The sequence below is a fragment of the Rhinopithecus roxellana genome, chromosome 4 (genome assembly GCF_007565055.1).
Source record: "Rhinopithecus roxellana isolate Shanxi Qingling chromosome 4, ASM756505v1, whole genome shotgun sequence".
Taxonomy (NCBI): Eukaryota; Metazoa; Chordata; class Mammalia; order Primates; family Cercopithecidae; genus Rhinopithecus; species Rhinopithecus roxellana.
Genome location: NC_044552.1, coordinates 104,396,245 through 104,409,447, shown reverse-complemented (window position 1 = coordinate 104,409,447; position 13,203 = coordinate 104,396,245). Strand labels below are relative to the sequence as shown.

The following is a 13,203-nucleotide window of genomic DNA, read 5'->3' as shown; positions in this document are numbered from 1 at the left end:
TGAGAAAATTTATGTAGTCCTTCATTCATTCTACAATATTACTGAGCACTGCACCATGCCAGATAATACACTAGGAACGAGGGAAGCACCAAGCGGGGAACAACCCCAGTGGGGACAAACCAGATGTACTGATGGCCTGGTGGAGGTCATCAAAAAAAAAAAAAAAAAAAAAAAAAAAACTTGAGGTTATTCACAGATCCCATCTGTGTCTCAAACCTTTCACAGGGTGTGTTTAGCAATGCTGTCCACTGAGCACTTTTGCAGATGGGAGACTGAAGGTGTAAAAGGAAGTGACTTAGACAGCTCCGCTCACCAGCAAAACCAAGAGACTGGATTTAAGAACTTCTGATTTACAGGCAAAGATTTTTTTTAATCAAATGTATATTCTTCACTCAAAATGGATATTTTTGTAAATGCTATTATGTAGATTAATTAACTTCCAAAATGAAGTTGAAGTTAAATTGATTGAGCTAAAGGGATCTAAAATAATGTACACCGAATATACAGTGTTCACAATTGGTGCTCATTATTCAGCCAAGAAACAAATGAGATTCCACAGACATCCTGTTATTGGTACATGAATGTACTTTAAAGTAGACGAGTTAGTCAAAAAAGTGTCCATAATTACATGAATGCACTCTGTCCTCAGGGTAACTCTAGGAGGTGGGCGGGGGGGCGGGTGGAGTCAGTTTTTCATTTAAAATTATTCAAGATTTCTCTTTTAAATTAAAAAAAATCCTCAGTGGGACAGCAAATGGCCTGGAATGAAACTAGAAGATATTCATTATCTAGATTCAGATGAAAGATGTTTTAAAAGCTGCCTTATGTGATGTGATTTCATTAATAATACAAACCATCCTATTCTTTGACAAACACTTATTTGTGAACTTTACTACAGGCATCCATTTCCCTATTTTTAAAAAGTACTTTTTAGGGCTGCCCACCAGTGTCATGAACTTTTCTAAATATGCTTATCAGATCAAGGAGGACTTGAAGCATAAGGTTTTAAGGCTGAAAGATCAGGTTTTCAAGCCACAATGCTGGCCCCTGCAGAGCCCTGGGGCAGCTTGGAGCTTTAGTTTATGAACAAAAGGGTTATGTCTATGCCTTAAAAACCAGGGATCTAAGTTCAAACTAAGTCCATTCTAGAAAAATGAGTCTTTTTGGAAGGAGCCACAGAACGCTTTAGGTATACTTCCCAGGATTTGACATCAGACAAAAGCCAGGATTCAAGGAGATGGAAGAATGCCAATCGTCTGCCACCAACCTGGGGTGTTATCATGGACAGGCCACAAATTCCTGGCACGTTAGTCTCTTAACTACACAATTTATGAATCGGACTAGGTTATCCCTAAGGTCCTTTTCATTTCTAAAATTCACATTTGTACATATTCCTCCTAATATTTACCATACATGTTTTTTCTTTATATTTACTTTCTTCTCATCTTGTATCCAGTGGGAAAAACAATAAGCACCATCATGAAATCATCGCACATGATGACATTTCTATAAAACCCAAAACACTGTGATAAAACGTCTTCAAATTAATGTCTGGGAACTGGTGACTGTGTTAAGCATGCACAGTAGTTAGTCCACTTGCCAAAGGTCCTGAAGCCAGAAAGTAGTAAGGCTGGGATTCAAATCCAGTACTCTGTGTCTAATGACCACTGAAATACTGCTTATCTGGAGGTGAATCACAACACATTCCAGGTGATGGAGGTTCAGGGGCTGCGGGAACCACAGCAGAAACACAGGTACAGAAACTCCATACACGGCCCCTATTACCATCCGACAGCCCCCACCATCCCATCTCCCACCGTGGTGAGCTGCCATGACTGGCACAGAATCATACAAGAGAAGGCTACAACATACTCCTATGTAACAACCATACCAAAGAATCCCAGCTCATAAAATGGATTTATTTCACTTTGGTGTGCAGTGTGGGAAGAGCCACTTTTTTCTTTCTTTCCAGTTAGAACTCTGATTTTCCATGCTGACCATAATGCTATAGTACCATAAACATTTACATATTGTCAATTTAAACAATGCACAAACTCCACCACATTCATCAAAATGTGGAAGATGACAAAAGAGGCCAAGGCGGAACCGCTGTGAAAGCCGTAACATTTATTGAAGAGTGGACATATGTTTGCAAATCACCGTGTGCATGGGCGTACATTACATGGTTCATAATGTTGTTCCAATTAGGCTTTTCATAGTGCCTTCTCATAACATCCTTTTAAAAAATAATAATAACTGAAAGGAAAAAGAAAGTGTCAGTTGCAATTACATTTACAAAACCAAACTGCTGCTTTCAATTAGAGTGAATCTGTGCTTGGCTACTCAGATATACACATGTAGATTTTCCAAGGCCCACGCACACACTTCTGTAGGGGCAGAAATTTTCTATGAACAATGGCTTTAATAACCCAAATAGTATCTCTAAACACTGACAAGCTTGGGGAACAGGACAACAACTGCAATGAACAATACAATTTCTAACATTTGTCCCAGTCAACATACCACTTTGCCCTGGAGATATTTAACACAGCATTTCATTTTTGGAATGATAAGGGATAATTCATCTAATTAAGGGTATTATAGAGAATATACCTATAAAAGACATTTCCCATCTTAAATAATATTTAGAAAGTAGATTTATTGTAGATTTGCTTCCTTTTGGTCAGGTAGAAGAAATTTTGGCAAAATTGTTAAGAAAAAAATACTGCTTAGCTCTAAACATGGAATTTAGCCTCTCGTTTTCCTCTGTTAAAAGGTATTTCTCAACTGCAGTAATAAAGAATAACACTTAATTTCCAGGAGTTTAAACAATTTTTAAAAATTATCTATTTGATAAGTAGAAAAGTTATGTTCTTCATTTTTTCTTTCCTTTCTTTTTTTTTTTAGACAGAGTCTCACTCACTCTGTTGCCCAGGTTGGAGTGCAGTGGCGCGTTCTCAGCTCACTGCAACCTCCACCTCCTGGGTTCAAGCCATTCTCCTGCCTTAGTAGCTGGGATTACAGCACACGCCACCACACCCAGCTAATTTTGTTGTATTTTTAGTAGACACAGGGTTTCACCATGTTGGCCAGGCTGGTCTCAAACTCCTCACCCCAAATCATCTGCCCACCCCGGCCTCCCAAAGTGGTGGAATTACAGGCGTGAGCCACCGTGCCCCACCATTTTTTTCTGAAGTACCTACCATTATTTTTTCCCTTTAAGCCTTTTATGGAAATATCTAAAATAGTAGTGATTAATGATCATGGACTAGAAAGTTATTTATCTCCTCAGAGATTAATAATGTAAAGCTGAAGATGATTTTTTAATCAAAGATTCTGATAGTGTAAAATATCTGATGTAGGAATATGTAATTGATGACAACTGAGGGAGTTAATAAGAGTAAAATTAGAAAACTCGAAAAGAGAAAGCCTAATGGATTTGCTCTGCTCTGCACAATTTGTTTGATTTAATAAAGTAACTACGTGTGCATCTATATGGCTTTACTCTAAGCACAAGATGTCAGTTGATATAAAAAATTCCTAACACTTTGTACTCGGTCTGAGAATTGGCAGTGTAGGATCAGACTTTCACTTATTTCTCTTATTCATCCCTAGATGCAATGTTCCACCCTTTATGCCTTATTTGCCTTGAAAATTCAGAACTCTTCCACCTGCCTGAACCTATTTTGATACCTAATTGAATATTACATATAAGAATCTATATAAAGCAAATGTTTTGTCCAAGCATTTTAATTACGTTAACTTGTTTTTTTGTTATTTTTCAACCCCCGTGCAAGTGAGCTGTTAACAATACTCAGGCTCTTACAAAAGAAAAATTCAGACATGCTCATATCAATTTTCAAGCAGGTGCTTTCCAGTCCTTGGTATATTTGGTTTTTCTTTTCATAGAAAAGAGTTTGCCAATCCACCATCATCTGCTTTGTATCTTGGCTGGATTCTTCCCAGAAGATGCTACCAGGGAATAGCCCATTTGCACTCCTAATTTGTAAATCAGTCATAAAATCAGAGGAAAATATACATATGCCACTCACTCATTTGTACATCAAATTTGTCAATCTGAAGCTGCCATAAAAAGAAGAAAGCTAATGAAATACCTTCATATCTGTCTATGTGCCTATTTCCCCAGACTTGAAACTGCCGTCCTTTATGAATTTGCTGTTTTGTTTTGTTTTGTCTTGTTTCGAGATGGAGTCTTGCTCTTTTGCCCAGGATGGAGTGTTATTGTTTCCTTAAATCAAATTCTTTTCATTCAATCAATAAACATTTACTGAACTGCTATGATGAGCCAGTACTGTAGCCATTTTTATCCTTCCTTAGAGAAATCAAAGGGGACTTATTCAGTGGGTTTCAGGCAATGATAAGGAAATGTCAATTTATGTGTGAGTTTTCTAGTCAGCTTTAAGGTAATCTCTTCTACATAAGAAGAAATAAGACAACTGAGAGTAAAGAAGGGAAGGGAGAGAGGCAGTCAGCACCTGCTACACGCCTAGCACTGAGCCAAGGACTGTATGTGGGTGTAAAACTCTTAAGCCTCTTAAGAACTATAGAGGTATTTATTTTTCCCATTTTACAGACAAGGGAAAAGAAGCTTTAATGAGTTTCATAACTGCTCAAGATGATTCCCCAAGCTACAGTATAGCTTACATCCTTAACAGATTCACCACAGGAAAATACTACTGGAATAATTTTAGAATTTAAACTAAGACTTGAGTAACTCCAAAGTGCAGACTCAATGCTTATTGTTGTCATTGTTTATTGCATAACAACAAGATGCTACAAATACCTCTGAACTGAGAAACTGCTTGAATGCTCCAGGTTGAGAAACTACTATCTTTTATTGCTATAAATTCAGTTTTTCCCACAATTACTGGTTCGGCTCCCACATGGGTAAGGAAAGAGCCCTTAACATTATGCCTTCGCTATGCCAAGAAATCTTTCATGTGAATAAAATCTTTTTTTACCTCCCTAAATTTTAAGATGAACTAAAGAAAATTTTGTTATGACCCTCCAAACTCCTCAATATTATCAAGTAAAAGTCTGTAATTAGTCTCTTTTAATGCTCTAGGAAATGCAAATCAAGACAATACTCTAGTTTTTATAACATTTATTTAGTCAATTGCTACTTCTTTTATATTCAAAAGTTAAATATATTATTGGTGTTTAGATAAAAACAAAAAAACACTGAAAAAAATACTCCTCCTAAGACTAATTGTCTCCAGATACAATTCACTGTAAAAATAATTCCTTTCCTTCTATTTTACCTCTTACCTCATCTTGATTTTAATGCAAAGGAATTCATGGGCATCCTTCAATACTTCTCGCTTATTTGAAAGTTTTCTTCCTCTAGCTTTAACTAAGATGTCTTTTAAAAATCCACTGGCTTTTTTGCTGACTGTGACTCTTACTTTAAGTAGAGCATTGTTATTTTTAAATTCTAACAGCAGACACAGAAAGGTTTAAACTTGGCAAATTAATTGAAGTTAGATATTACTCAAACACAAAATAAAACTTGAAATGACCAAGGAACCCTTTTTCCATTGCAGTAGATTGCCTCATAATGCCGACAGTGAAAGTAACAGATTTTTCAAAACTTACGTTCTTTCTAGCAAAGTTCAACAAGTGCATGCAAATGTACATCTGTGAAATAAGTCGGCCACAGACGCAACACCTGGAAATGAGGTCAAACAGGAAGCCATTTGTTATCACAATAAATTATATCTGTAATCTATACAGGCTCCCCTACCACTTAAAAGAATTTATCTTAGGAATTTTAAAGACCCTAGTTCATTTGAAAAAAAAAAAAAAAAAGATGAAAGGTTAACTGGAATATAATCCTTATGAAACTACAAGCTTTTGTATAGTTTAAGGACAACCTGTACATTCTTTTAAAATTTAATTTCCTTACATTTGTATATAATAATGAGACTGATTTTACTCGTGCCTGAATTAACCTATAGAAATAGCTAAACTATTTAAACTTCAGATTTTTAAAGCAGTATTGTATTAAAATTGCCCTTAGAAACCTAATATCCCTCTTAATTGCCTATCTATTCTTAGGAACCAAAATGGACCAAGAAAAAGTGAATGTAAGTTTCTTTTCCTTCGAGAGTTTCTTATTCTTCTTACCATGACAATGCTGATAGGAACTTACATCTTGTACGTACTTCTAAGTAGTAGATTCCATAATGCAGTACTACTTGGGAGCTCTCAAAAATTGACAGCCTCAGGAGCCTGCTGCATGTCAACATCTTTTGCCATGGCTTCTTTCAACTAAGTTTTTGGTCCATCAACATGGTTGCATTTTCTAAGCAGAAAATAAAACTACCAGCATCCAGGCCAGGTGTGGTGGCTCACGCCTGTAATCCCAGCATTACTGGAGGCCAAGGTGGGTGGATCACTTGAGGCCAGGAGTTTGAGACCAGCCTGGCCAACATGGTGAAACCCCGTCTCTACTAAAAATACAAAAAAATTAGCTGAGTGTGGTGGTACGTGCCTATAATCCCAGCTACCAAGAGGCTGAGGCAGGAGAATTCCTTAAATCTGGGAGGCAAAGGTTGCAGTGAGCCATGATCGTGCCACTGCACTCCAGCCTGGGTGACACAGCAACTCTGTCTCAAAAAAATAAAAAAATAAAAAAAAAAAAAATACGAGCATCCAAACACAAGAACAATAAGAATTAGAAAAATTCTAGATTCATCTTAATTTCTTCCCCCCACCTCAATCTACTCTCTTTTTTGGCCGTAGTGCTACAGGGCTCCTCAGGCCACTGCCACTGCCCACCTCCTGGCCTCCACAGGCCTGAAGTCAGAAGCCTGAAGAGCAAGGTGGGATAAAGCACTGCAGTTCAGAACGGGCTGTGGTCTGTGACCCTGGCAGTCTCCATAGAGTGCAAGAAACTAGCTATGAAGTAAAATAGCTGGCTCTTCCTTGATACGTGTCAGAGCAAGACACTTTTATTAGTCCTAATACTAAACCTCAGCCAGATTAAATTTAAAAAGAGAAGTTAGAAGAAATTGTCTTCCCTTGGTAATGTTCCTTAATTCATCAGCTTTATCATTGTACCAATATACAAAATAACTATATAAAAGCACCTTAAAATAAGAATTCCTTCATCAAACTATTCTACGTAGAATTGTATATCTTATCTTATGAAAACATGGTCCTATATGAAATGAAGTAGAATGTATGCTAGAATATAAAAATTAAAGCTACTGTTCTCAAATTAAAAGCAAAATTGGAAATAATATAATTACTACTTAATATCAGAAATCTACCTTTTTGTTATATTGTACTTAAAGTAAGTTATGACTCAAATGCCTTAGCCAACCTCATCTGTTTTCATTACGAATGGAAGGGAGAATGCCAAGAAATGCATAGCACTGTATCTCATAATGATATCTTCTTAAAAAATGAACTCAGTACTTCTTTATGTGTGATAGTTCACTGCCTTATTTCTAGCTGCTATAAGCCAGTTACCCAGTTTACTAAGTTGATTATTCCAGAAATTGTCCAAGCAAAAAGTTAAGCTGATGAGTATTTCCAGGGTCATCATCCATTTCCCTTTTTGAAAGAAGGTTCTAAATATGCCCTTTTCCAGTCTTCAGGCACTCATCAGTCCTCCACGAGGTCTCAAAAATGATATCTAGCGGTTCTGTGATGACTTCGGCCAATTCATTAAGTACTCTAGGATGCCAGCCATTGGGACCTGTGGATTTGAACATATCTGGGTTATTGAAGTTCTCCTTTACCCATTCTTCCCCTAGTCCATCGTGGATTTCTGCTCCTATTTTTAAGTCATACTTGTCTCTTTCTGCTTACCACATGGACTTTTGAAGAACAGTCCTAAGAGTTTTTGCTTGTTATCTATCAATTTTCTCTTTCAAGCTAATTAACAAAGAATGTATTTTATCCTTGTCAAGCCTATATTTTGTTTAAAAAGGTCTACTTTATTTTCCTTTTATGTTCCTTCTAAGAGGTGGAAACTTAAAAAAAAAAAGGTTAGATAAAATATACCTTATAATAGTTCATCCTAAGTCACACTACTCAGTACTACATGTTAGCAACGTTAGTACTATAGCAATAGTCAATACATTGTGAGACATTCCAAAGGCAACCTATCTCACGCTGGAAGAGCACTTATCTATTCAGCTTGTAGCTGCGCGTGCTAACTCGAAATGCATCTTCCAAAGTAAAAATGATTCACAATCATATTTAATCATTATCATCTGTATGTATAAACAGTAACTTTTTCACATAGGCATATAAAAACCATAGTTGTATGTGAGCTGGAAAGAGGTTAATTAAGTATTTCTTACAAAGCAGCAACCTAGTCGAATTCATTTGCTGTGTGGTCTTTGCCATCAAAGTTCTTGGGTTTATATTACACTAATTATCTCCAAGCTCTGATAGTTGTTGACAGTTTTAACCCCTTCATTGTCACAATTATCCCTCTGAAATTGAAAAGCAGCAGTAGATTACATTGCACTGCCCATCTGTCAGGGCTCTGCTGTGTGCCCACAATCCCTTGACAGATCTAGATGGACAAACAAGAGGAAGAAAAGGAAAGTTGGAAGGAAGAAGAAGGATGCCTGAGTCTTTCCTGGGAATTTTGTGCTGCTTAGATCCAACCACTTGCTTATTGAATTGGAAAACTAGTGGAAAAGGTTAAATCAATTTTGTTCTCCTTTCTTTAGTTTTGCTTTTCTAGTCTCTATCTCTCCAACCTCTCCAAGCCTTGTAAGCGCCCAAAAAATAAAAATCATATTGCAGACATCATCAAGACTCTTTAAAAGAAGAATTCTGTACATTTCTCTAGGGAACAACAATTTGTTGTAGCACCTGCCATTTTCACCCCTGCTCAAACAGCCACCTGCTGACGGCAATATGTTAGCTAATATGTCATTATTAATTAGTTTGGGTGGCACCATCAGGCAATCACATCTAAATAGATGGAAAGTATTACTATCCAGGCTCGCGAAGCTTCTTTCTCCAGAGAATCAAGCTATTTTGCTGTAATACTAAGTAACGATATGTTACCACTAATTAATATATTCAAATAGTCGCCAAAATAAACCCATATCCAATCCAACACCTCTATTAAACATCAGCTCTTGTTATAAACTGCAAAAAAAGTAATCTTCAACCTATCTGAACAAACCAAGTTGTTGGGCTTTTGCGGGGAGGGAGGAGGAGTGAGGGAAAATTCTGTAGAGAAGGGAAGTTACCTGAATATAAAGAAGGTAACACTTTTTTTTTTTTTTTTTGAGATGGAGTCTCATTTTGTCACCCAGGCTGGAGTATAGTAGTGCGATCTCGGCTCACTGCAAGCTCCGCCTCCTGGGTTCACGCTATTCTCCTGCCTCAGCCTCCCAAGTAGCTGGGACTACAGGCGTCCGCCACCACGCCTGGCTAATTTTTTGTATTTTTAGTAAAGACAGTGTTTCACCGTATTAGCCAGGATGGTCTTGATCTCCTGACATTGTGATCCACCCTCCTCGGCCTCCCAAAGTGCTGGGATTACAGGCGTGAGCCATTGTGCCTGGCCAACACTTTGGTTTTTAATGCTCTAATAAATGAATACATAAAAGGCGTTAACACCAAAAATTGCATTTACTATAGAGTACAAGAAAACTAGCTATTTGTGTCAGAAAAAAAATCCAGGAAAAGCCTTAGGTTATAGCGTTAGGGGTCACTCAGATGGCAGCAAGACTACTTCCAGGAAAAGAAAAGGCCACAGAGGGAGTCCGCTGTATCTTGAGGACATTCTCATTATAATGCAAGATTCCATGTCTGCCCCATGTTCAATAGACTTCTGCCTGAAGTCAGAGACATGATCCTGCCTACCTTCAAAGGTCACTTTGCTCTAGAAACATAGAAAAACAAAGAAAATGCCTTTGGACAGATTATCATCTAGCAAGCAAAGACACCCTGCCTATTAAACTCATCGAATGGTGTGAACCATGAAGTCATTTCACAAATCTAGTGTCAAACTAACAGCCTCCAAAACCTCTCATGCCTTTGGTTCCACAAAAACAAATCACATTCATTAGACAAGTCCAGCCTTGCAATCTGCTATTTTTCATTCTTTGGGGGAGAGGGTGAGGGGCAGATGAACAGGATTTCCACAATGGGTCATGGAGAGTTTCAAGACGTGAGAGCAGTCACAGAGAACAATAATTAGTGGAGCACATGTTGCTTCATGACCATAGGACACGTCGGTGATTTCCCTGTGCCTAATGCGCCTTCATTCTTTTCTGGCTAATCACATTGTGGCACTCCAGAGGCTGGTCTTGATAGATCTCTCTTTGAGTGGAACAGAAATGAACAGTTTTAAAATTCTGACAAGCTTGAAGGAGGTAACTGCTGAAGATAACTCTTACAGACAAATATGCATTTCACAGAGCTGTTCCCATACATATCACACATTTCTCATATTTCATTTTCCCCCTAAATTCTCAGGCACACCGCTATGAAGAAAATAAAAGCTCTTTTTTCACTCCACCAAGAAAAATAATCCAGTCACATGTGTTCACAGTCTTCTTTCTCGGTTATCATACTAGGTTGACCTAAAAATCATGAAAGGCGGCCGGGCGCGGTGGCTCAAGCCTGTAATCCCAGCACTTTGGGAGGCCGAGACGGGCGGATCATGAGGTCAGGAGATCGAGACCATCCTGGCTAACACGGTGAAACCCCGTCTCTACTAAAAAAATACAAAAAACTAGCCGGGCGAGGTGGCGGGCGCCTGTAGTCCCAGCTACTTGGGAGGCTGAGGCAGGAGAATGGCGTAAACCCGGGAGGCGGAGCTTGCAGTGAGCTGAGATCTGGCCACTGCACTCCAGCCTGGGTGGCAGAGCGAGACTCCGTCTCAAAAAAAATAAAAAATAAAAATAAAAAAAAAAAAAATCATGAAAGGCATTGATCCCTTCTTAAAATTAATGAAAGCTGGCTGGGCACAGTGGCTCACGCCTGTAATCCCAGCACTTTGGGAGGCCGAGGCGGGCAGATCACAAGGTAAGACAGGAGACTGAGACCATCCTGGCCAAAATGGCGAAACCCTGTCTCTACTAAAAATACAAAAATTAGCTGGGCGTGGTGGCGTGTGCCTGTAGTCCCAGCTACTCAGGAAGCTGAGGCAGGAAAATCACTTGAACCTGGGAGCTGGAGGTTGCAGTGAGCCGAGATCGTGCCACTGCACTCCAGCCTGGCGACAAAGTAAGACTCCATCTCAAAAATAAATAAATAAATAAATAAACAAACAAATAAATAAATAAATTCATGAAAGCCAGCCACTGCAGGAATACCAAGTTATATTTTGGTGTCTTAACACCCCTAACGTTTTTCGTTTTTAAAGATAAGCTTTTGTTACTGTTGTTTTTTAAAGTGATTGCCAGAAGTTTCTTTGTAGTGTGCCAAATTATTATCTCCCTATTTCTAGGAGAACACTGCTAAAATGTTTACATCACAGTTGGTCTATTCTCCCCCTTTGACTTTGAGATCACTCTCAATCAGGGAGTTTTTACATTCAAGCCACCCAAACCTAATTCTTGGGTTGTGACTTTCTCAGTTTCATTTGTTCTAGGCTTTTACAGGGTTTGAGGGGCCCTTCATTTCAGAGGCTAGGCAGTTCTCCTATGCCAAATCTCCTATCAGTGTTAGAATTCTAATCTGAGAAGCAGGGAGAGGCAGTACAAGTTATTTAATGAATAAAGAAACTATTATCCTATGGTTAAAAATTAAGATTTATGAGATTGCATTTTTTTCTCAGTTGATTACTCTGATTTTTAACTGACTTCAAGTCTGTTACTCTTTTTAGCTTGTGATTTTCCCCCTAATTAAAGGCAATCAGAGTGATATGCAGGCTAAACACCATTCAGAAGTCATTTCTCTATTGTGACATTATTCTGAAGGATGTAGCTCAATTGCAGCTGTAGAACCAGTTGACACACATTTTCCATATTTGGTTGCTGAAGAAATATAACCGGTGACTGTATATTAATAGTATGTGAAATTTGCATACAATTTGGGAGACAACTGTGTAACAAAAAAATTGATGATGGTAGGATTGCTGCTTTCCATCCTTCTGGGTAACACAGGGGCACTAAGCAGAGTCTTTGGGTGGTTGGTGACAAGACACAAGATTTTTTGACCTCATGACAGAACTCAACTTCAGTTTTCCAACATTCAGCTATGTCACACTGGCTATTACTATAGGACCAAGAAAGGTGGGAATTTGTGTGGAGAGAGGACAGTCAAATACAGCCTCACTGTAACTGTAAATTTCTCCAAGGACAAAACCCCCACATTTTACATTTGTTCATATCTCCTATAGGAGCATTATATGTCATGTCAGCCACTATACTGCTGATTGACTGAATAATCCCTACTATAATTTTCACCAAAATTTTTCACTAAACTAAATTCCTTTTAGAAAAGTTTAGTCTAGAAAGTCAGTCTTTATTGCCTATACAATAAAGAAAACATGATCAACATATGTTCACAGAGCCCATATGTGTCTTAACGATCATCTTTCCTCTAAGCATCTCCTCTTCGGCTTCTACACTGGGGAAGGCTCAGGCTGGCTCCCGAACCCCAGAGGACTGAAGGATGCAATGTTAGGTTATACAAATAGCTGGCATACACATGTGTCCCAATATGCTCTTTTTCTATTTAAAGATAAGTCTTCTAGGGTACATTTTCTAAGATTCTATAGAAGAGAAAAATGTTTGGCCTACTCCAAAATGATCCACATTATGATCTACATGTATTTTCTTTTTTTTAAATTTTTTTTCCGATTTTAGAAGCAAATATTCAAATGCCATCCTAATTATAAACTCTTCTCACTGTCCTGTCTTCATCAGAGGTGTGTCCTTGGTAAGTGAAGTAATTTTCTCTACTTCCCAGAGAAAAATTCAGGGCTTCTCGCTGCCTCTTCAGGGAAGTTGTAACCTTCATTCAGGACTTTTTTGCAGCTTTCAGCAAATGGAAAGTATAGTAGAGAGGCTGGCTGGACATTTTCCTATGGCTTTTTCTTCAGGAAGAAACTATCAGAAACAAATTCAGAGTTTAAAAAACAAAGCCTCTTTGTTTATGCTATCCTGGGGCATTAACCTATTTTATAATTTTTCCAACTGCATAGCTATGCAAATTCCCTACTTTCTTAAAAGTACTTTGCTGTACCCATCA

The 13,203-nt window shown here is 38.1% G+C and overlaps 1 protein-coding gene across 1 annotated transcript in view; it reads right to left on the bottom strand.

Moving 5' to 3' along the window:
- Positions 1-2,107: 2,107 nt before the first annotated feature.
- The window catches only part of SAMD5 (sterile alpha motif domain containing 5), a 61,926-nt gene continuing 50,830 nt past the window's right edge, over positions 2,108-13,203 (bottom strand). The window contains exon 2 of the mRNA XM_010386910.2: positions 2,108-7,726. Coding sequence (XP_010385212.1) covers positions 7,664-7,726 — 63 coding nt within the window. The 3' untranslated portion in view covers positions 2,108-7,663. The remainder of the gene's footprint in view (positions 7,727-13,203) is intronic.